The sequence below is a fragment of the Scyliorhinus torazame genome, chromosome 11 (genome assembly GCF_047496885.1).
Source record: "Scyliorhinus torazame isolate Kashiwa2021f chromosome 11, sScyTor2.1, whole genome shotgun sequence".
NCBI lineage: Eukaryota > Metazoa > Chordata > Chondrichthyes > Carcharhiniformes > Scyliorhinidae > Scyliorhinus > Scyliorhinus torazame.
This window is the reverse complement of record NC_092717.1, coordinates 184927871-184949842: the sequence shown is the minus strand read 5'-3', so window position 1 is coordinate 184949842 and position 21972 is coordinate 184927871. Positions and strand designations below refer to the sequence as shown.

Genomic DNA, 21972 nt, shown 5'->3' with positions numbered 1-21972 from the left:
TGCTCTGCAGGATCGGTTTAAGCGCTGCTCCCTCTCGTTCGCAGGGAGCCACGGGCGCAGTGCCGGTGAATCAGCTGGCAGGGCAGTCATTTGCAGCGTAAAGCCCGAGGGGCATCATTAAATGGCCTAATTAACGTTAGATGCCAGTGACTACCTTGCCAGGTTGTCCGTCGATCAATTAAGGGCCATCCGGTGTGAAACACACTCTGTGAAAGGCTGAGCACCACGGGGAAGGGCGGGAAAGAGGGCAGGTGCCAAGGAAAGTGGAGGCTTCAGGCTGTCGCTTCAAATGTGCTCCCTCAGGGGACAGCTGTGGAGCTGTCTCAGGCAGCTGCTGACGTGTGGAAAATCATACGCAGACCTCAGTCCCCAGACACATTTGTTAATTTTATTTGAGCCCTGAGCGCTCAGCGTGCCCTGAATTGAGATTGCTGCTTAAACGTAAAGTCTGTCTGGCCATTCGGCCCACCTGTTAACCGTAAGGCAGACGGGCAATGTGAAATTCCAGACTGTAGGTAATAATCTTTATCTTTCTTGTCACAAGTAGACTTACACTATCACTCCAATCAACGCTCAATACTCCAAATGTGAAAAGCCCCGAGTCGCGGAAGGGCTTGGCGCCACGTGAAGGGCCTCCGCTGGCCGGCGTGAGTTGGCGTATGCGTATGAGTGCCAGCGTGTGCTGGCGTCATCCCAGCGCATGCGCAGGGGAGTCCTTCTCTGCACCGGCCATGGCAGAGCTTGACAGTGACCGTTGCGGAGGGAAAGAGTGCCCCCCATGGCACAGGCCCGCCTGCGGATCGGTGGGCCCTGATCGCGGGCCAGGCCACCGTGGGGGCACCCCCCGGGGCCAGATCCCCCCCGCACCACCCCCCCGCCCCCGCCATAACCCCGGCGCTGGTGAATTCGGCAGCTGGCGGGGGCGGGTTTCATGCCGCCCCCCGACGATTCTCTGGTCCGGCGGGGGGGGGTCGGAGAATCCCGCCCCATATCTTTCAGGACTTGTGGGAGGAAACCCACGCGGACACGGGGAGAATGTGCAGACCCTCGCAAAGACAGTGACTCAAGCCGGGATTCGAACCTGGGACCCTGGAGCTGTGAAGCAACAGTGCTACCCACTGTGTTACCGTGCTGCCCCATTTAATTAATTGAATTTGGCTTCTTGATTGTGGCGGGTGCGCTTCCGACTGTCGCGCGTGGCCACCGACCAAAATATAAGGACATGATGTCGTTGGGGCACGCTCCCGATGTTTTCTTTTGCAATTTCCGAGCTTCCGGGTGGGGGGCCACGTAAAGTTCTGACCTAAGATCTTTTTCCACCTTCATATATTCTTGATCTATATTAATGATCGAGATTTGGATGTGCAGAACAAAAAAAAAAACCAAAAGAATTCTGATAAACTTCAAGACCACATAGGTTGGCTGGTGGAATGGGCGGACAGACGGCAGATGAAATTTAACATTGAGATGTTGCGAAGTGATACTTTAAAAAAATTAATTTAAAGTGCCCAGTCCTTTTTTTTCAATTAAGGTGAAATGAAAAATGAAAATCGCTTACTGTCACAAGTAGGCTTCAAATGAAGTTACTGTGAAAAGCCCCTAGTCGCCACATTCCGGCGCCTGTTCGGGGAGGCTGGTACGGGAATTGAACCATGCTGCTGGCCTGCCTTGGTCTGCTTTAAAAGCCAGCGATTTAGCCCATTGTGCTAAACCAGCCCCTCCAGGTGCAATTTAGCATGGCCAATCCACCTACTCTGCACATCTTTGTGGGTTGTTGGGGTGAGACCCATGCAGACACGGGAAGAATGTGCAAACTCCACACAGACAATAAGCCGAGGACGGGATAGAACCCGGGACGTCGACGCCGTGAGGTAGCAGTTCCTAACCACTGCACCACCGCGCCGCCCCCTGCGGGTTGATACATTTTTTGGTTGGAAGAATGATGAGAGGCAAAATAAAATAAAGGGTGCAATTCAAAATGGCGTTCAGGTACATAGGGATCTGGAGGGACCAATTTGTCCACAAATCATGGATGGTGGTAAGGCAGATTGAGAAAAAGGTAAAAATGAATTCTGATAGACTGGTAAAAAAAGGTTTACGGGATTTATAAATCGAGGCTGGAGAACAAAAAGAAGGAGATTATGATGATCCTTTATAAAATACTGATTTGGGCTCAACTGTAGCAATGAGTCCAATTCTGGGCATGATACTTTGGGAAGAATGTGAGGGTGCAGCAAAGATTTATGTGAATTATTTATGAGAATTATGAAGGATTTCAGCTATGTGGATAGATTGGAACATCTAAAGCTGTTCTCCTTGCAGAAGAGAAGGTTGAGGGGAGATTTAATTGAGCTGTTCAAAATCATGAGGCATCTGGACAGAGTAGATAGCACAGTGGGCTAAATAGCTGGCTTGTAATGCAGAACAAGGCCAGCAGCGTGGGTTCAATTCCTGTACCAGCCTCCCCGAACAGGCGCCGGAATGTGGCGACTAGGGGCTTTTCACAGTAACTTCATTGAAGCCTACATGTGACAATAAGTGATTATTATTAGATGGAGAGAGAAACTATTCGCATTGACAAAAAGTTCAAGAACCAAAGGACACAGATAGAAGGTGGATGGCAAAGGAACCAAGGGTGACATGAGAAAAATATTTTTTTTTAACGCAGCGAGTGGATAGGAGCTGGAATGTACCACCTGAGAGCGGGGTGGAGGCAGCTACAATCGTGGTTCTCCGAAAGGAATGGAACGCACTCCTGAAGAGAAAAGGTAGGGGAAAAGGGCAGAGCAGCAGGGTTATCTGATTTGCGCTTGCGGGGGGAGCCAGCACGGACACAATAAAGCTAAATGATCTTCTTCTGTATTGTAACCTTTCTAGTAACTTTACATCTCAAAGCTCATGTAGGCTGGGACCAGGAAGAATGACCATGGGTGCGAATAGATTCAATTTAGAACTCAATTGGTTTGCTAATGACCGAGCGAGAAGGGGACAACAACAATTTATATTTATATAGCATCTTTAACGTAATGAAACACTCTAAGGCACTTCCCAGGAGCATTATAAAACAAGGTATGACATCAAGACCCATAAGGAGATATGAGGTCAGCTGAGCAAAAATTTGGTTAAAGAGATAGGAGGTAGGACAAGAGCAAGGTAGGGAGGATATTCTAGAGCTTAGGGCCGAAGCAACTGAAGCCAATGATGCTAGTGCAATTAAAAGCGGGGGTACTACAGGGCAGCACGGTGGCGCAGTGGTAGCACTGCAGTCTCATGGCGCTGAGGTCCCAGTTTCGATCCCGGCTCTGGGTCACTGTCCGTGTGCAGTTTGCACATTCTCCCCGTGTTTGCGTGTGTTTTGCCCCCACAACCCAAAGATGTGCAGGCTAGGTGGATTGGCCACGCTAAATTGCCCCTTGATTGGAAAAAATGAATTGGGTGCACAAAATAAAAAATAAAAAGCGGGGGTACTCAAGAGGCCAGAGTTAGATGAGAACAGATCTCTTGGGGGGTTGTGGGGTTGGAGAAGTTACAGAGATAGGCAGGGGTGGGGGAGGTAGGTTACAGGGATTTTAAAAAAGGATGAGAATTTTAAAATCAAGGCATTGCTTGACTCTGAGCTAGTGTAGTTCTGTAAACCGAGGAGTGAGAGGGAACAGGACTTCTTGCAAGTTAAAAAGAACCATTAGCTCTACTTGGTCTGGCATTTCCTATCTGGTTGGCTCTCGATGCTTTTGGAACTTTTTTTTTCACAGCCTCCCAGGAAAATCTTCAATGATTTTGTAAACTATCTCCTTCAGGAATGCTTAGAATCACAGGAAAGGTCAAAAAACATGAAACCTATAAAAGAAGACCAAGGCCTACAGGACAGAACACCATAATCTGAAAAGAGAAGCGATGAGATACAACTACCACAGCAATTTGAACTTGCATGTAAGCAGCATTGAACTGACACGAAAGTTGGCTTTAAGAGCTGTAGACTGTTACAGGAAGAAAATGTTGAATGAGTTGAAGACCGATGAGATCCTCATTGCTTCTTGATTTCGACACAGTGAGGATGTAGAAATGAGGAAGGAGGACAAAAGGAAGAAAGTGAAAGAACAAGAGAGTGTATATTCTTGAGTGACAAGAGATTCAAAGGGTATTGAGAGGAGGAAGGGAAGTGAGGTCACAATCACATCAGCCATGATCTTATCAATTGGCAGAGTGGGCTCAAGAGCCTGAATGGCCCATTCCTGCCTCTAATTTGTAGGCTCAACTAGTATTTAGAAATTAGGAGGAGCAAGAGGAGAAACATTTGGAGAGGAACCAATTGTGACATTGTGATGAACTCTAGAGCTTACAAGAGAGTTATGTTTAAAATGTCACCTTTAACTCTATTTTTGTTGATGTGGTGTATATGGATTTCAGCAAAGCGGTTGATAAGGTTCCCCACGGTAGGCTATTGCAGAAAATACGGAGGCTGGGGATTGAGGGTGATTTAGAGATGTGGATCAGAAATTGGCTAGCTGAAAGAAGACAGAGGGTGGTGGTTGATGGGAAATGTTCAGAATGGAGTACAGTCACAAGTGGAGTACCACAAGGATCTGTTCTGGGGCCGTTGCTGTTTGTCATTTTTATCAATGACCTAGAGGAAGGCGCAGAAGGGTGGGTGAGTAAATTTGCAGACGATACTAAAGTCGGTGGTGTTGTCGATAGTGTGGAAGGATGTAGCAGGTTACAGAGGGATATAGATAAGCTGCAGAGCTGGGCTGAGAGGTGGCAAATGGAGTTTAATGTAGAGAAGTGTGAGGTGATTCACTTTGGAAGGAATAACAGGAATGCGGAATATTTGGCTAATGGTAAAGTTCTTGAAAGTGTGGATGAGCAGAGGGATCTAGGTGTCCATGTACATAGATCCCTGAAAGTTGCCACCCAGGTTGATAGGGTTGTGAAGAAGGCCTATGGAGTGTTGGCCTTTATTGGTAGAGGGATTGAGTTCCGGAGTCAGGAGGTCATGTTGCAGCTGTACAGAACTCTGGTACGGCCGCATTTGGAGTATTGCGTACAGTTCTGGTCACCGCATTATAGGAAGGACGTGGAGGCTTTGGAGCAGGTGCAGAGGAGATTTACCAGGATGTTGCCTGGTATGGAGGGAAAATCTTATGAGGAAAGGCTGATGGACTTGAGGTTGTTTTCGTTGGAGAGAAGAAGGTTAAGAGGAGACTTAATAGAGGCATACAAAATGATCAGGGGGTTAGATAGGGTGGACAGTGAGAGCCTTCTCCCACGGATGGAAATGGCTGGCACGAGGGGACATAACTTTAAACTGAGGGGTAATAGATATAGGACAGAGGTCAGAGGTAGGTTCTTTACGCAAAGAGTAGTGAGGCCGTGGAATGCCCTACCTGCTACAGTAGTGAACTCGCCAACATTGAGGGCATTTAAGAGTTTATTGGATAAACATATGGATGATAATGGCATAGTGTAGGTTAGATGGCTTTTGTTTCGGTGCAACATCGTGGGCTGAAGGGCCTGTACTGCGCTGTATTGTTCTATGTTCTATTTTCTGTGTCCCTATGATTAAGATAAAATTGGGAATCCGGAAGCACCCTTCAAGCTTGGACACATGCCAATGTGATCTGGTTACCATGGGGTAAAAGCCCAAACAAAAACCAACTGAAGTCAAGTTTTTACACCTGCACAGAATAATTCACGGAAAGGGGCAGCTGCTTTGTGAGACACAAGGAGAGAGACACAAGGAAAGAAACTACTGCTGTGTGGAGAAGCAGAGCAACTATTGCTGTGAAGAGCAGAGTAGTTTGTTTATGTTAACAAGCAAGTAGGAAGCTTATGAGGAGTCGTTTTATATTTGAAAGGAAAGGGACAGAACCAATGGGATTCGTGGAGATTTAAGGAACATGGATTCGTCAAGGTGGGCCTTACAAGTGAAAGTTGTATCTGGAAGACTAAGGTTGAGTGGAAAGACTATCAAAGGGCACTGGAAGCTTTGTCCTAGCGTGGCAGAAATAAATGAGCCTGCTGGTGTGCTGAGAGTAATTTTGAACATGCTCTTGTAATACCACAGATCTGCCAGAAGTGCAGTGCACAGCGAAAGGTTGTAAAATGTAGCTTGATTACATTTAGTTAGTTAATGTGGAAGTACCTGTCTTTAATTCAATGTATTAGTTGCCTGTTAATTAATGTTTGATTCAAGTTTATTTTAGTTTGTTTGTTACGGTAAACATCATAAAATGAGAAATGTACAATTATTTTTGTTGGTTTGTTTGGGAAATTCATCTCTTTTCAAAAGTCATCACTCTACAGGGATCGTAACAAAGTATTGGTGAAATTGAGAGACAAGAAAGGTTGAGGGCTTTTTAGCTTTAAAAGCCTAAATTACACCTCAAAATCTCACCAAAAGCCCAGTTGTTGCCTCTTCCTCTCTGGCCGACCAAAATGTTTGAATCTCTGAATGACCTTCAACAAAATACAAGGGTTATGTCAGTTTAATTGCAATTAGTGTAACAGGGGCTACAGGAAAATCAGAACGTCGGAGTATTGATTAAATGATGATAGATTGGGAAATACTGATGTGTCCTAATACACAGGTCATTGAAAGGAAGCATGCAGGTGCAGCAAGCAGTTAGGAGGGTAAATGGTATGTTGGCCTTCATCGCAAGAGGGCTTGAGTACAGGGCAAGAACATCTTACTGCAGCGGTACAGGACCTTGGTGAGACAACACCTGGAATATTGTGTGCAGGTTTGGTCTCTTTACCTGAAGAAAGGATATATTTGAGAGGGAATGTCATTGAAACATATCAAATTCTGAAAGGGCGATGTCCAAGGTTGTGGCGGTGAGGGTGGAGCCATGCCTGAGAGTGGCGGTCTTCGGGGTATCGGACCAGCCAGTTCTTCATCGGTAGAGGGCCGACGCCCTGGCTTTTGCATTCCTAATCGCAAGCCGGAGAATCCTGCTCGGCTGGCGATCGGCAGCACCACCCACAGCTACAGATTGACTGGCAGACCTGGCGGAATTTCTCCACCTGAAGAAGATCACGCCTGCCATCCGCGGGTCGGACGAGGGCTTACAAAAAGCGCGGGGGCCATTCACCAGCCTGTTCCAAGACCTGTTTGAGGCCAACAGCGACTAGGAAGAGGGGGGGAGGGGTGGAAAGAGAGTGAGACAGACAAGGGAGGGAGACAGACAAGGGAGGGCATGCTCAAGAGACAGGGGCAGGGGGGGGGGGTCCCAAAGAAGGCATAAAACGAAGCATAGAGGGCGAGGGGAAGGGCCATGCAGGCCCCCCACTCCCAACACCAAACAAAGAATAACACCCCAACGGGGGAAAAAAGGGGTGGAAAAGAAACGGAATATGCCCCCAACCGGGGAAGGATAAGGCGGGGATGGGGCATCGCTTGTAAAAACTGTTGTACATAAGACACAAACTGGCTTGTAAATATCAGACACATTTGAGCTGCTACTTTGTAAATATCATGTGCCTTACAGGTCAAACTGTTATACTGTTAAAGTTAAAAATGCCAATAAAAATATTTTTAAAACAAGATTCTGACAGGGCGAGACAGGCTGGATGCAGGGATGATGTTTCCCATGGCTTGGACCAAGGAGTCACAACCTCAGGATATGGCGTAAGCTTTTTAAGACTGAAATGAGGAGACATTTCTTCACTCAAGAGGGTGGTCAACCTGCGGAATTCTCAACCGCAGAAGGTTGTGGAGGCCAAAACACTGAATATATTTGAGAAGGAAATTAATAGATTTCTAGACATTAAAGGCATCAAGTGGTATGTGGAGTTGAGTTAGAGGATCAGCCATAATCATACATCTACGCTTAATTATTACCATGGTGCCCTGGGTGGTTGCCTACCTGTAAAGCTGGCCCTGTGTCGGGGTCCCTTGCAAGATCTCTGCAATCTATAGGGAACCCCAGTTCAAGAATCATTGCATTACAGGAGTGGCTACACTTCTAGACTCTGGGACATTTTGTGGATACATTATAAAAAGTGGAAGTTTTTGATTCTTCTATGTCAGCTAACACCATCAGCTGCGACTGAGCTATGAACATTCAGAGCCTGTCGTCGGGGCACTCTGATGTTAAGACATGCCAAGGGTGTCGTAAGTATTTGTCAATCATACCTAATTCACATAATGAACTTGCAAGGAAGATTCAAGTTAAGGAGATTGTTACATACCCGGTCTTGACTTCCCGGAGCAATCTCCTCACTACTTTGGGCTCACTGTCCACACTCAGGGCGCTCAGCTTCCCATCGCGTGTGTAAAATGGATACCTGCAACAAGAGATCCCATTGATTTCAAGATACAGATAGATCGTTTTTTGAAGAATAAAGGGTTATGGTGTTCGGGCGGGAAAGTGAAGATGAGTCCACAAAAGATCAGCCATGATCCCATTGAATGGCGGAGCAGACTCGAAGGGCCAGGTGGCCTACTCCTGCTCCTAGTTCTTATGTTCTTATGTATTTCACCTGTTTCACACTATTTGACACAATCAAAATCCACACTAATATTCCACCATATTGCGCACGTTGAAGAAATCTGTGTATCGGCCTCAGCAAAGTGGTAACAATCTTGACTCTGGATTGGGAAAAACTGTTCCCATTTGCGCAGGGGGCAAAAACAAGAGGGCACAACTGAAAGGCAATTGTCAAGAGAAGCACTGTGGACATGAGAAAAAGCTTTCGGCACAAGGAAAAACTTTTTCACGCAGTGAATGGTTAGCATCCAGAATTGCCTGGCTGAGAGTGTGGCAGAGGCAAGTTCAATCGAGGCATTTAAGAGTGAATTGGGTTATTATCTGAAAAGGAAAAATGAGCGGGTTAAGGGGAGAAGGCTGGGAAATGACTCGAGTTAAGTTCCTTTGGGGAAGCAGCATAGACATGACAAAGCGAGTGGCTTCCTTCTGTGCTGTCACCATTCAGCAATTCTCTAATTCTGGGAAGGTGATCTTAGATTCAAGTCCTACCCTCGGGACTTCACCAAGGCTGACATTCCCTCTTGTACTGACAGAGCTCTGCACTGTTGCAGAAGATCAGGAAAGCAATAGTGATAGAGGACTCAATAGTTAGAGGAGCAGAGAGGCATTTCCAAGGTCCCATGTGTGATTCCAGGATGGCATGGTGCCTCCCTGATTCCAGGGTCAAGGTGTCCCTGAGTGGTGGGAGTTGGGGGGGGGGGGGGGGGGGGGGAGGAATGCACAGGTTGGATAGGAGGAGGGGGAACAGACAGAGAATATAGTCCAAATAGGTAGGAAGAGGGGTGAAATCCTGCAGGCCAATTTTAGGAGGCTAGGAAAGGAATTTTAGTAGGACCTCGAAGGTTGCAATCTCCAGATTACTCCCAGAGCTTCTCTTGCATTTGCTAACTGGGACCTTGCTGCTATTTCTGCTGCATCTCCTCCTGTCTGAGAAGTGAAGAGAGTAGTAGTTTATAGTGAGTGATACTGTAACCAAAGCAGGAGAGATGTGACTCCAGTGAGTACACTGAAATGAACATCAAGATCCACTGAGGAATGTCAAGGGCCTGTGTTGTGCAGATAGACTGGAGAGACTTGGGCTTTAATTCAAATACAAATGAGTTAGGTCTCTTTTAGAAAACAAGATTTTTAGATACTGTATACGATAATGTTTAAAAATAAATTTGAACTTCCAGTTAATAGCTGAACAGATTACATGACAAGATTTCACATTTCAAGACATTTACTGCAACAAACAGACTTAAAGCACCACCGACTAAACGCTATTTTTGTAGGCAGCTAATACTTGAAACTACAGAATAGAACCTTTAACACAGCTGAGAAAACACACTGGGCCTAATCTTGCAGGAATGGGAATCACCTTTGGATTGCCATTATGCTCCTATTTTTTTTTACACTAAAGTAGAGTTCCACATTTCTGACCTGGATCTCTGAGCCGGGCCTATTCAGAAACGTAGAGTGTTCTGGCAGTCCTCCTTCATGGTGCACGATCATCAGAGGAAGCCAAGCCATGACCCCGTTTTAATAGCACCAGCTGCTGTATTTTGGCAAGTCTTCATTCACTAACACACTGAAAACCTTTGGGACATTTAAATATCATTTCAGTGCGTTCATGAATGAGCATGACTGAGATGATTGGGTGGGGTGGCAGGATGGGTAGGGTGCCGGGATGGTAGGTGGAAGCATGAGTAAGGTAGATGGCAGGTGAATAAGGTGGCAGGGTGGGCTGAACGTTGAGATCGGTTTGAGGCAGGTCGGAGTGTTAGTGGGCACTTGGATGGTCAGATGGGTAGTTGGAGGGTCAAAGGATTGTGAGAATATTGGGAGGCAGTTCCCGCAAGGTCCTTGCATTAGATCCAATAGTCCATGGAAGATCTGGACCTCTATCAGATATAGTTACACTGTTCTTTAAGAGGTCATTCAATTCCCCCTGAATCAGTTCAAAATGATTCTTGGCTCCAAGGGCAGCACGGTGGCGCGGTGGTTAGTATTGCTGCCTCATGGCACCGAGGTCCCAGGTTCGATCCCGGTTCTGGGTCACTGTCAGCGTGGAGTTTGCACATTCTCCCCGTGTTTCCGTGGGTTTCACCCCCACAACCCAAAGATGTGCAATATAGGTGGATTGACCACGCTAAATTGCCCCTTAATTGGAAAAAATGAATTGGGTACTCTAAAAAAATGTTTAATGATTCTTCGCTCCAGAGGGATCCTGAGGAAAGGATGTTTTCCTTTCTCAACCAGGAAACTTTTAACTCCAGATCTATCTTTCACTGTTTGAGTTTTCCTGGAAACTGTTCCCTCGAGCTAGAGATAGGCAAATTTTCCAATCTTGTTCTAACTCCTCCTGGACTTGGTCTTTCCAATCCAAGTATGAGCTCATATGCGCATTCCTGCATGGCAAACCACAGAAACGTATGGCCTCAAATTGTTTTCTCTCTCTTCTAGACACTGGTGGTCTAACTTGTCTTTGACTTTTCGGGGATATCTTAGAAACCCTTTTACTAAGGGTGGCTGAGGACCCGGGTCCAAATCCCGGCCCTGAGTCACTGTCCGTGTGGAGTTTGCACATTCTCCCCATGTCTGCGTGGGTTTCATCCCCACAACCCAAAGATGTGCTGGTTAGGTGGATTGGCCATGCTAAATTGCCCCTTAATTGGAAAAGATAAACAATTGGCTACTCTAAATGTATTTTTTTAAAAGAAACCCTTTTCCTCTCAAAGCCCAACTCCATGGCAATGTGAATCACATGGACCTTGTATCCAGATAGAAATATTGATCAACTATCCTTGAATTCCCAATTCTCGGTTATCTTGGAAGTAAATAGACAGTTTAAAGCTTGACTGTTTACAACCCCATGTTCTCAACACTTTTCTGGGACTTTGGAGACTCAGAGGCAGAATCCTGTGGAGGTGATGGCGGTGCCAATCACCAGCTGAATAGCTGGCAAGAGCCCCACATCCCCTGTTTTCAGGAAAACCCGCCATATTTTGCTCCACTCAGATATTTGATAGGTCAGCAATGAACCATTCCCTGGGATCAAGGACCCGGGGATAGAGGTCCTGCCCGCCAAGAGCTGATGGTCAGTCAGATGCCAGTAACTGAAGCAGACCGTGGTGAAATGCAGCAAGACGTGGACAATATCCAGGCTTGGGCAGTTAAGTGGCAAGTAACATTCGTGCCACACAAGTGCCAGGCAATGACCATCTCCAACAAGAGAGAATCTAACCATTGCCTTTTGATATTCAATGGTATTATCATAACTGGATTCCCCCACTATAAACATCCTGGGGGTTTACCATTGACCAGAAGCTTAAATGGACTAGCCATGAAAATACTGTGGCTACAAGAGCAGATCAAAGGATAGGAATCCATCAATGATCTAGATGGGAGATGTGGGGGACATGATCAGTAAATTCACAGGTGACACAAAAATTGCTGGTGTGGTAAATAGCAAGGAGGAAAGCCTTAAATTATAGGAGAATATAGACAGGGTGGTCAGATGGGCAGAACAGTGACAAATGGAATTTAACCCTGAGAAGTGTGAGGTGATGCATTACAGGAGGACTAATACGGTCAGGGAATAATCACTGAATAGTAGGATGCTAGGAAGTACAGAAGGACCTTGAGGTGCATGTCCATGGGTCCCTGATGGTAGCAGGATGGGTAGACAAGGCGGTTAAGAAGGCATATGGGATACTTGCCGTTACATGCCGAGGGATAGTATATAAGAGTAGGGAGGTTATGATGGAGCTATATAAAACGGTTGTTAGGCCACTGCTTGAGTACTGTGTGCAGTTCTGGTCTCCACACCATAGGAAGGATATTATTGCACTAGAGAGCGTGCCGAGGAGGACTCACCAGGATGTTGCTGGGCTGGAGCATTTCAGCTATGATGAGAGGTAGGTTAGTCTGGGATTGTTCCCGTCACAGCAGAGAAAGCTGAACGGGGGCCAGATTAAGGTGCACAAAATTGTGGAGGCCATAGATAGGTTTCTTTCTATCTGCCCTTTCTCCTTAGTAGAGAGGTCAATAACCAGGGGGCATTCATTTAAAGTAATGGACAGATGGTTCAGAGGGGATTTGAGGGGAAATCTTTTCACCCAGAGGGTGGTGGGAATATGGAACTCACTGCCTGAAAGGGTGGAAGAGGCGGAAACTCTCACAACATTCAAGAAGCATTTAGATAAGCAATTGAAATGCCGTTGCATACAAGGCTACGGACCAAGTGTTGGAAAATGGAATTAGAACAGATAGATGCTTGATAGCTAGCACGGACACAATGGGCTGAAGGACCTCTTTCTGTGCTCTAAAACTCTATGGCTCCAAATTAATGGAGACACTTTGATTGCTATGATTAGTCAACAGCTCCATTATGATTGCATTCTGTGCTGTACTGTTCTATGGTTCTATGATTCTATGATTCTATCGACTACCAGGTTGGTAAAAGGAGCAGCAGATCGACCTTGGACATTCTCTGTCCAGCAAACCGTATGTTCAGTGTGGAAAGGAGGCATCTAAAAGCTGATCTTATTGAGGTATATAAAATAGTGAAGAGAATGGAAAAGGTAACTCTGATTTTAAATTACATTGTGACAGGAGAACTAAGGGACACGTTCAAACTAGTAAAAGGAAGAAATAGGACTGATATTAAGAAATTCTTCCCACAGAAATGGCAGGTTTAATTTGGGGTGATTGTGTACAATGGCTGATATGGAATTGGCACTGCATTATACACCTCACCCAACTGTACCTTCCATTAACCTCAATGGAACGTACAGTTGAATTGGTATAATTCAAAATTGTCCAACTTGCACCATAGCCCATTGTTACCCTCACAGAGTGACCAGTGGAAGCCCAGGAAGAATAGGGGAGGGAGGAAAAAACATTAGGAATCAGTTAAAAACAAGAATTGGTACACCAATGAGATAAAGATCTCCCTGAATTGGAAAACTGGCCATTATCATCTGTATTCACCTTGTGCTTGTCCTTAGGTAGAGAAAAAACACAAAAAGCTTGTGAACCTGATGTCTAATCTGGAACCCTACGAACAATTATTACACCCACAAGCACCCTTCCTTCTCATTTCCATACAAGCTATGTGAGCCTGTTAAACATCTAGCCGCCTTTCAGTGAGGATTTCTGTTTGTTTAATTCTAGGGGGATTGTTTTGATGTATTTCTTTGTAGAGAGCTTGACCAGTTGCCAAGAATCGTTAGAGATTGAAAACTGACAGCCCTCGAATCTAAAAAAAATATCCAGGCTGTCCTATCATGAGTGGGCTAACAGTGGAGTCTGTATCGATTTGAAGATTGTGTTGGGACTCTTTCTCTCCGCACGTTGCCAGGGAGACTCAAACAACAAACTTTGCAACATCCGTAACAAAATAGGCTGAGACTGCAGGTGGCTTTTAAAAGTCCACGGTATTTAGTCAAATTCAAAGGCTAGTTTCAATATATGAAAAGGGGACCTGTGGCAATAGGGGGCTCAGGAAAAGAAGAGGTAATCAGATTGGAGAAGGATTATGCGGATTATAAACATGAGCACAAAGCAGTTGGGCAGGAAGGTCTGTTTTTGTGCTGTACATTCTCAGTAAGACCAAAATAAACCTGTTATATCTAGCATTGCACAATTTATACTACATATAGAAACATACATAAAAATAGAACCATTCAGCCCTTCGAATCACTTCCACCATAAATTTTTTTTTTAATAAACATTTTATTGAGGTATTTTTGGGCATTGTGACAGCAGCAATATAAACAATGTACATGAAAATATAAACATAGTGCAAATACCACCTCCCTCCCCAACAGGTCCCACCATTAATTAACCCCCTAATCTACGCTAACCTAACCCCCTCCCCCTCACCCCGCTGACGATTAATTCTCCGCGAAGAAGTCGATGAATGATTGCCACCTCCGCGGAGGCAAACCCCAACAGTGACCCTCTCAAGGCGAACTTATTTTTCTCCAAACAGAGAAAGCTAGCCGTGTCCGATAGCCAGGTCTCCGACTTCAGGGGCTTTGAGTAATATCCGGGCCATCAGGGAAGCAAAGGCCAGAACTTCGGCCTCTTTCTCCTCTTGGATTCCCGGATCCTGCGACACCCCGAAAATCGCCACCTCTGGACTCAATGCCACCCTTGTTTTTAATACCTTCGACATGACATCAGCAAACCCCTGCCAAAATCCCCTCAGCTTTGGACATGCCCAGAACATGTGGACATGGTTCGCTGGTCCTCCCGCACATTTTGCGCACCTATCTTCCACTCCAAAGAATCTGCTCATCCGGCCACTGTCATGTGAGCCCGGTGAACGACCTTGAATTGAATCAGGCTGAGTCTGGCACAAGTTGCTGTCGTGTTGACTCTACTCAACGCGTCCGCCCAAAGGCCCTCCTCTATCTTTCCCCCCAGCTCCTTCTCCCACTTTCGCTTCAGCTCCTCGGTCTGCATCTCCTCTGATCCCATAAGTTCCATGTAAATGTCAGAAATGCTTCCCTCACCTATCCATCCTCTGGAAACTACCCTGTCCTGAATCCCCCTTAGCGGCAGGAGTGGGAAGGTTGGTACCTGTCTACGCAGAAAGTTCTGCACCTGCAGGTATCGAAATGCGTTCCCCCCCCACCAATGCAAGCTTCTCCTCCAGCGCCCTCATACTCGGAAAGCTCCCCTCTATAAACAAGTCCCCCATCCTCTTAATCCCCGTTCTCCGCCATATTCGGAACACCCCGTCCATCCTCCCCGGGGCAAACCGGTGATTATTACAGATTGGGGACCAGACCGATGCTCCCACTGCTCCCACATATCTCCTCCATTGCTCCCAGACTCTGAAGGCCGCCACCACTACGGGGCTGGTGGAGTACCGCGCTGGCGGGAACGGCAGAGGCGCAGTTACCAGCGCCCCCAAACTTGTGCCCCTGCTAGAAGCCCCCTCCATACGCACCCATGCCAACACCCCCCCCCCCCCCCCCCCCCACCAGCCACCTCCTAATCATGGCTATGTTAGCCACCCAGTAATAACTGCTAAAGTTCGTCAGTGCCAACCCTCCCTCTCCCCGACTCCGCTCAAGCATTACCCTCCTCACTCGCGGGTACTTGCCCCCCATACAATGCCCGCTATAACTTTATTGACCCGCTTAAAAAAGGGACCGCAACTACCGGTTGCGGTGATGCCTTGCTAGCCGCACGTTTCGGCGGCTCCAGCTCCGACGGACCTTCGGGCTCTTTTAAGAGCCCCAACGGGGAATTTTTTGATGACGCAACCCGGTGTGGGGTGTGTGAGAAGGGAGTCCCCCCCCCCCCCCCCCCCCCAATGAAGGAGGAAAAAACCGGCGGCGGCGGCTGCAGCGCGAGGAATCGTCGACCAAAGGGTCAGAAAGAGAGAAGCACAAGATGGCGGCGGAGAAAGCGCAGGCGACATGGGGGCCTGAGCAGGATGAAATTGTGAGACGGTGCGTGGAGCTGCTGAAGAGGGAGGTGCTGACCCCGATGCAACAGGCAATTGAGGGGCTCAAGGAGACACTAAAGACCCAGGAGACAGAGCTCCGCGTGGTGGAGCAGAAGGTGACAGATATTGAGGACGAGATCCTGGGCCTGGCGGTTAAGACACAGACGCACGAGGCACTTCATAAAAAGTATACTGAAAGGATCGAGGCCCTAGAAAACGGAGCGTGAAGGAAGAACCTTCGGATACTGGGACTCCCTGAGGGTGGGGAAGGAGTGGACTGTGGAGCTTATGCAAGTACGATGCTGAGCTCACTGATGGGTGCTGAGGCCCCTACGGGCCCCTTGGAGGTGGAGTGGGCACATCGGATCCCGGCGAGAAGACCAAAAGCGGGAGAACCACCCAGGGCGATAATCGTGCGATTTTACCACCTTAAGGATAGAGAAGAGGTCCTGAGATGGGCTAAAAAGGTGCGGAGTAGCAGATGGGAGAATGCAGTGGTACGGGTGTACCAGGATTGGAGTGCGGAGGTGGCGAGAAGGAGGGCGAGCTTTAACCGAGCCAAAGAGGTGTTGCATAAAAGGAAGGTGAAGTTCGGGATGCTGCAGCCGGCAAGACTATGGGTCACGTATCAGGAGAGACACCATTATTTCGAGACGGCGGAGGAAGCATGGACCTTTATCAAAGAGGAGAAATTGGATCGGAACTGAGGGACTGATGCCGCAGGAAATGTTATTGTTAATGTTATGGTTGGAGTTAATTGAGAAGTAAACAGGGAAGGGGGGAGACATTGGGAAATGTGGGCGCCGGTGAGGGGGGAAAGACGGGACATAGTTGGAGAATGGGGAAGGGGAGGGGGAGGGGAAAGGGAGCTGCGCCATAAGAGGCGGGTCAGGTAAAGGGATGTTCCCGCGCCAGAAAGAATAAGGCGGGAAGACAGGGTCAAGGCGGATGGGAGTTCCCCACACGGGGGGGTCGTGGAGTGAGCAGGAGTAGCCGGGGTCAGTTGAAGTCAGCTGACTTACGGAAGTAATATGGGGGGAGCAATCACGCTAGAAAGAGATCTAACGGGGGGCGGGGCGGGGGGGACAACTGGGTTGCTGCTGCGGAAATCCAAAAGGAAATGGCTAAAGAGTGGGTGGACGGGGATGGTGTGCGACGCGGAGGGAGCGAGCGGGAGCGCGGAGGCGGGATATGGGACTGGCCTAGAGAAGGTAATGGCTAGTCGACACGGGATGGGGGCAGGTAGCCCCCTAGTGAGACTGATCACGTGGAACGTGAGAGGCCTGAACGGACCGATAAAAAGGGCCCGAGTGCTCGCGCATTTGAAAGGACTAAGGGCAGACGTGGTTATGCTCCAAGACACGCACCTAAAGGTGGCGGACCAAGTTAGGTTAAGGAAAGGATGGGTGGGACAGGTGTTCCACTCAGGACTAGACGCAAAGAATAGAGGGGTGGCCATTTTGGTGGGGAAACGGGTAGCATTTGAAGCAAAGAACCTCGTAGCAGATAGCGGAGGTAGATATGTAATGGTGAGGCTGGAGGGAATGGAGGTCGTGTTGGTTAATGTATATGCCCCAAACTGGGACGATACGGGATTTATGAGACGGATGCTGGGGCGTATACCGGACCTGGAGGTAGGAAACTTGACTTTAGGAGGGGACTTTAATACGGTGCTGGACCCGGGGCTAGATAGATCCAGCTCAAGGACCGGAAGAAGGCCGGCAGCAGCCAAGGTACTTAAGGGGTTTATGGACCAAATGGGGGGAGTGGATCCATGGCGATTTCTTAGACCTAGGGCTAGGGAGTTCTCCTTCTTCTCCCATGTCCATAAAGTGTACTCCCGGATAGATTTTTTTGTTTTGGGAAGGTCGTTGATCTCTAGGGTGGAAGAAGCTGAGTACTCAGCCATAGCGGTTTCGGACCATGCCCCACATTGGGTGGACCTGGAATTAGGAGAGGAAAGGGAGCAGAGAACACTCTGGCGATTAGAGGTGGGACTGATGGCGGATGAGGGAGTGTGTGCAAGAGTGCGGGGGTGTATTGAGAGATACCTGGAGGTCAATGACGACGGCGAGGTCCCTGTGGGAGAGGTATGGGAAGCACTAAAAGCGGTGGTTAGAGGAGAGTTGATCTCCATTGGGGCCCACAAAAGGAAAACAGAGGCCAAGGAAAGGGAAAGATTACTGGGGGAGATTTTAAGGGTGGATAGGGAATTTGCAGAGACCTCGCAGGAGGAACTGTACAGGGAGAGGAGACGACTCCAGACAGAGTTTGACCTTCTGACCACCAGAAAGGCGGAAGTACTGTGGAGGAAGGCACAGGGGAGGAGGTATGAATATGGGGAAAAGGCTAGTCGCCTGTTGGCTCATCAATTGCGAAAGAGGGCAGCAGCGAGGAAGATAGGAGGAATTAGAGACGAAAGGGGAGACACGGTGCGAAGGGCAGGAAAGATAAATGAGGTGTTCAAGACCTTCTATGAGGGACTGTATAGGTCTCAACCCCCAGAGGGAGAGGAGGGGATGCGGCAGTTCCTGGACCAATTGAGGTTCCCGAAAGTGGAGGAGCAGTAGGTGGTAGGCCTGGGGGCACCGATTGGGGTGGACGAGGTTATTAAGGGACTGGGAAGCATGCAAGCAGGGAAGGCCCCGGGACCAGACGGGTTCCCGGTGGAATATTACAGAAAATATGTGGACTTGTTGGCCCCGTTGATGGTGAGGACGTTCAATGAGGCCAGGGAAGGGGGGACTCTACCCCCGACGATGTTGGAGGCGACGATATCGCTAATTTTGAAGAGGGATAAAGATCCGTTGCAGTGCGGGTCCTATAGACCTATTTCATTATTGAACGTGGACGCCAAATTGTTGGCAAAGGTACTGGCATCGAGGATAGAGGACTGTGTCCCGGGGGTGGTGCACGAAGACCAGACAGGGTTCGTAAAAGGGAGACAACTGAATGTTAACGTGCGACGACTATTAGGGGTGATAATGATGCCCCCAGTGGAGGGGGAGGCAGAGATAGTGGCGGCAATGGATGCAGAGAAGGCATTTGATAGGGTGGAGTGGGAGTATTTATGGGAAGTGTTAAGGAGGTTTGGGGCGGGAACGGGTTTATTAGCTGGGTTAGACTTCTTTATGGGGCTCCAACGGCAAGTATAGTTACAGGTCGACAAAGATCGGAGTATTTCCGACTATATAGGGGACAAGACAGGGATGCCCGCTGTCTCCATTGTTGTTCGCGTTGGCAATTGAACCTCTGGCCATGGCGTTGAGAGACTCCAGGAAATGGAGAGGGGTGATTAGAGGGGGAGAAGAACACCGAGTCTCGTTATACGCAGATGCCCTATTGTTATACGTGTCGGACCCAGCGGGGGGGATGATAGAGGTTATGCGAATTTTGAGGGGGTTCGGGGATTTCTCGGGGTATAGGCTAAACATGGGGAAGAGTGAATTATTTGTGATACATCCAGGGGACCAGAGTAGAGAGATAGAAGGCTTGCCTCTAAGGAAAGTGGAAAGAAACTTCCGATACCTGGGGATTCAGATCGCTAGGAGCTGGGGAACCTTGCACAGACTTAATCTGACATGGCTGGTAGAACAAATGGAGGAGGACTTCAAGAGGTGGGACATGCAGCCTCTGTCGCTGGCGGGCAGGGTGCAAGCAATCAAGATGATGGTCCTCCCGAGGTTCTTATTTGTATTTCAATGTCTCCCTATACTAATCACTAAGACCTTTTTCAATAAAATAGACAGGAGCTTAACGAGCTTCGTGTGGGCAGGGAAAGTTCCGAGAGTAAGGAGGGGGTTCCTTCAGCGTAGTAGGGACAGAGGAGGATTGGCACTACCGAACTTGGGCAATTACTATTGGGCCGCCAATGTGGCAATGATACGTAAATGGATGATGGAGGGTGAGGGAGCGGCGTGGAAAAGACTGGAGAGAAAGTCCTGTAAAGGGACGAGTTTAGAGGTGCTGGTGACTGCGCCGCTACCGTTCTCACCTAAAACGTTTACCACGAATCCGGTGGTGGCGGCAACATTGAATATCTGGGGACAGTGGAGGCGACAGAGAGGGGTGCGGGGAGCCCTGGTGGGGTCCCCAATCAGGAACAACCATAGGTTCGCCCCAGGAAGAATGGATGGAGGATTTCAGAGCTGGCACCAGTTGGGAATTAGGAGGGTGGGAGATTTGTTTATAGATGGGACTTTTGCGAGCTTGGGAGCATTGGAGGAAAAGTATGGGTTGCCCCGGGGAAATTTCTTGAGATATATGCAGGTGAGGGCGTTTACTAGACAACAGGTGAGGGAATTTCCGTTGCTCCCGACACAGGGGATTCAGGACAGAGTGCTTTCAGGGGTGTGGGTCGGAGAGGGCAAGGTGTCAGAGATATACCGAGAGATGAGGGAAGAGGGGGAGGAGTCGGTGGGCGAACTAAAAGGAAAGTGGGAAGAAGAACTAGGGGAGGAGATAGAGGAGGGTATGTGGGCTGATGCCCTAAGCAGGGTAAATTCCTCTTCCTCATGTGCCAGGCTTAGCCTGATTCAATTTAAGGTGCTACATAGAGCACACATAACGGGAGCAAGATTGAGCAGGTTCTTTGGAGTGGAAGACAGATGTGGGAGGTGTGGCGGGAGCCCGGCAAACCACGCACATATGTTTTGGGCGTGCCTGGCACTGGAAGGGTATTGGAAGGGAGTGACGGGAGTGATTTCGAAGGTGGTGAAGGCCCGGGTCAAACCAGGCTGGGTGTTAGCTCTATTTGGAGTTGCGGATGAGCCGGGAGTGCAGGAGGCGAAAGAGGCCGACGTTGTGGCCTTTGCGTCCCTAGTAGCCCGGCGCAGGATCCTACTCATGTGGAAGGAGGAGAAACCCCCCGGACTGGAGGCTTGGGTAAATGATATGGCGGGGTTCATTAAATTGGAGCAGATAAAGTTTGCCCTGAGAGGGTCGGCTCAAGGGTTCACCAGGCGGTGGCAGCCATTTCTGGACTACTTAGGGGAACATTAGAGGGAAGACAGATGGCCGGCAGCAGCAACCCAGGGGGAAGGGGGGGGGGGGGGGGAGGGGGGGGGGGGGGGAGGGGGGGGGGGTTTAGTTTAGTTTATGTCAAAAGATAATGGGGTTTTGTTATTTGTGTATTGTTAAAAATTTCTTTATTGTTACGTTTGCTTTGTAAGAGGGGAAAAACTGTTGTTTGGAAAAAAATGTCAATCAAATATATATATTTTTTTAAAAAGGGACCGCGGAATGAAGTTGGGGAGACATTGAAATACAAACAGGAATCTCGGGAGGACCGTCATTTTCACCGTTTGGACTCTCCCAGCTTTGGGGATTGTATTCTTTGGGGATTGTATGTGAATTAATGGTTGCTAAGATGTTCACTGTATGTTTTAAAAAGGTTAACTTGAGTTCATAGAATAAACATTGTTTTGCTTTAAAAAATACTTTTCCATTTCTACTTTACCACACCTGTAGAGGGGGCCGTGTGCTCCCCATACCACAATCTATTAAAAGTTGTGGGTCAGGTGAACTCCATGATACACTTTGGGGTTCTCTAAACTCTGGCCCATAACAAATTGGGGGCTCGAGGGGGATAAAAGTCTATCTATTGGATTGGACTAGTGAACTTAAAGACAGTGAGGGGTGAGCATATTGTGGTTGCTTTTCAGGAGTGGTATTTTAATTTAAGTGGGGAGTGTGTTGTGGACAATGGCTCTTTCAGAGTCTCTGAAGTTTTTGGGGGTGGTGACGGTCACATACAGTACCTTACTGACAGAGACTAAAAGCAGACTGTTAGATTTGGCAAAAACATTGCAGTTAACATTACCTGACAAAATGCAAAAAGGTGAGGTAATAATTGCAGTGGCTAAGCATTTAAAGTTGCCTGAGATACAGTTTGACTCATTGGAAATGGCAAACATTCAGTTGCAACTAAAACAAATGGAACATGAGGAAGAATTAAAGCAGCTTGAATACAAAAGAGAAAGAGAGGAAAAAGAAAAGGAGCGAGAAGAAAGGAGAAAAGAAAGAATAGCCCTAGCA

At 48.0% G+C, this 21972-nt stretch overlaps 1 protein-coding gene across 3 annotated transcripts in view; it reads right to left on the bottom strand.

Annotated features, from left to right (window-relative positions):
• LOC140385708 (tubulin delta chain-like) overlaps nt 1-21972 on the bottom strand; it is a 156022-nt gene that overhangs the window by 98672 nt on the left and 35378 nt on the right. For all 3 annotated transcript variants that reach the window (XM_072468149.1, XM_072468150.1, XM_072468148.1), the window contains exons 3-4: nt 8191-8286; nt 6395-6456 (exon numbers count right to left, since the gene is read on the bottom strand). In XM_072468149.1, the coding sequence (XP_072324250.1) occupies nt 6395-6456; nt 8191-8286 (158 nt within the window). The remainder of the gene's footprint in view (nt 1-6394; nt 6457-8190; nt 8287-21972) is intronic.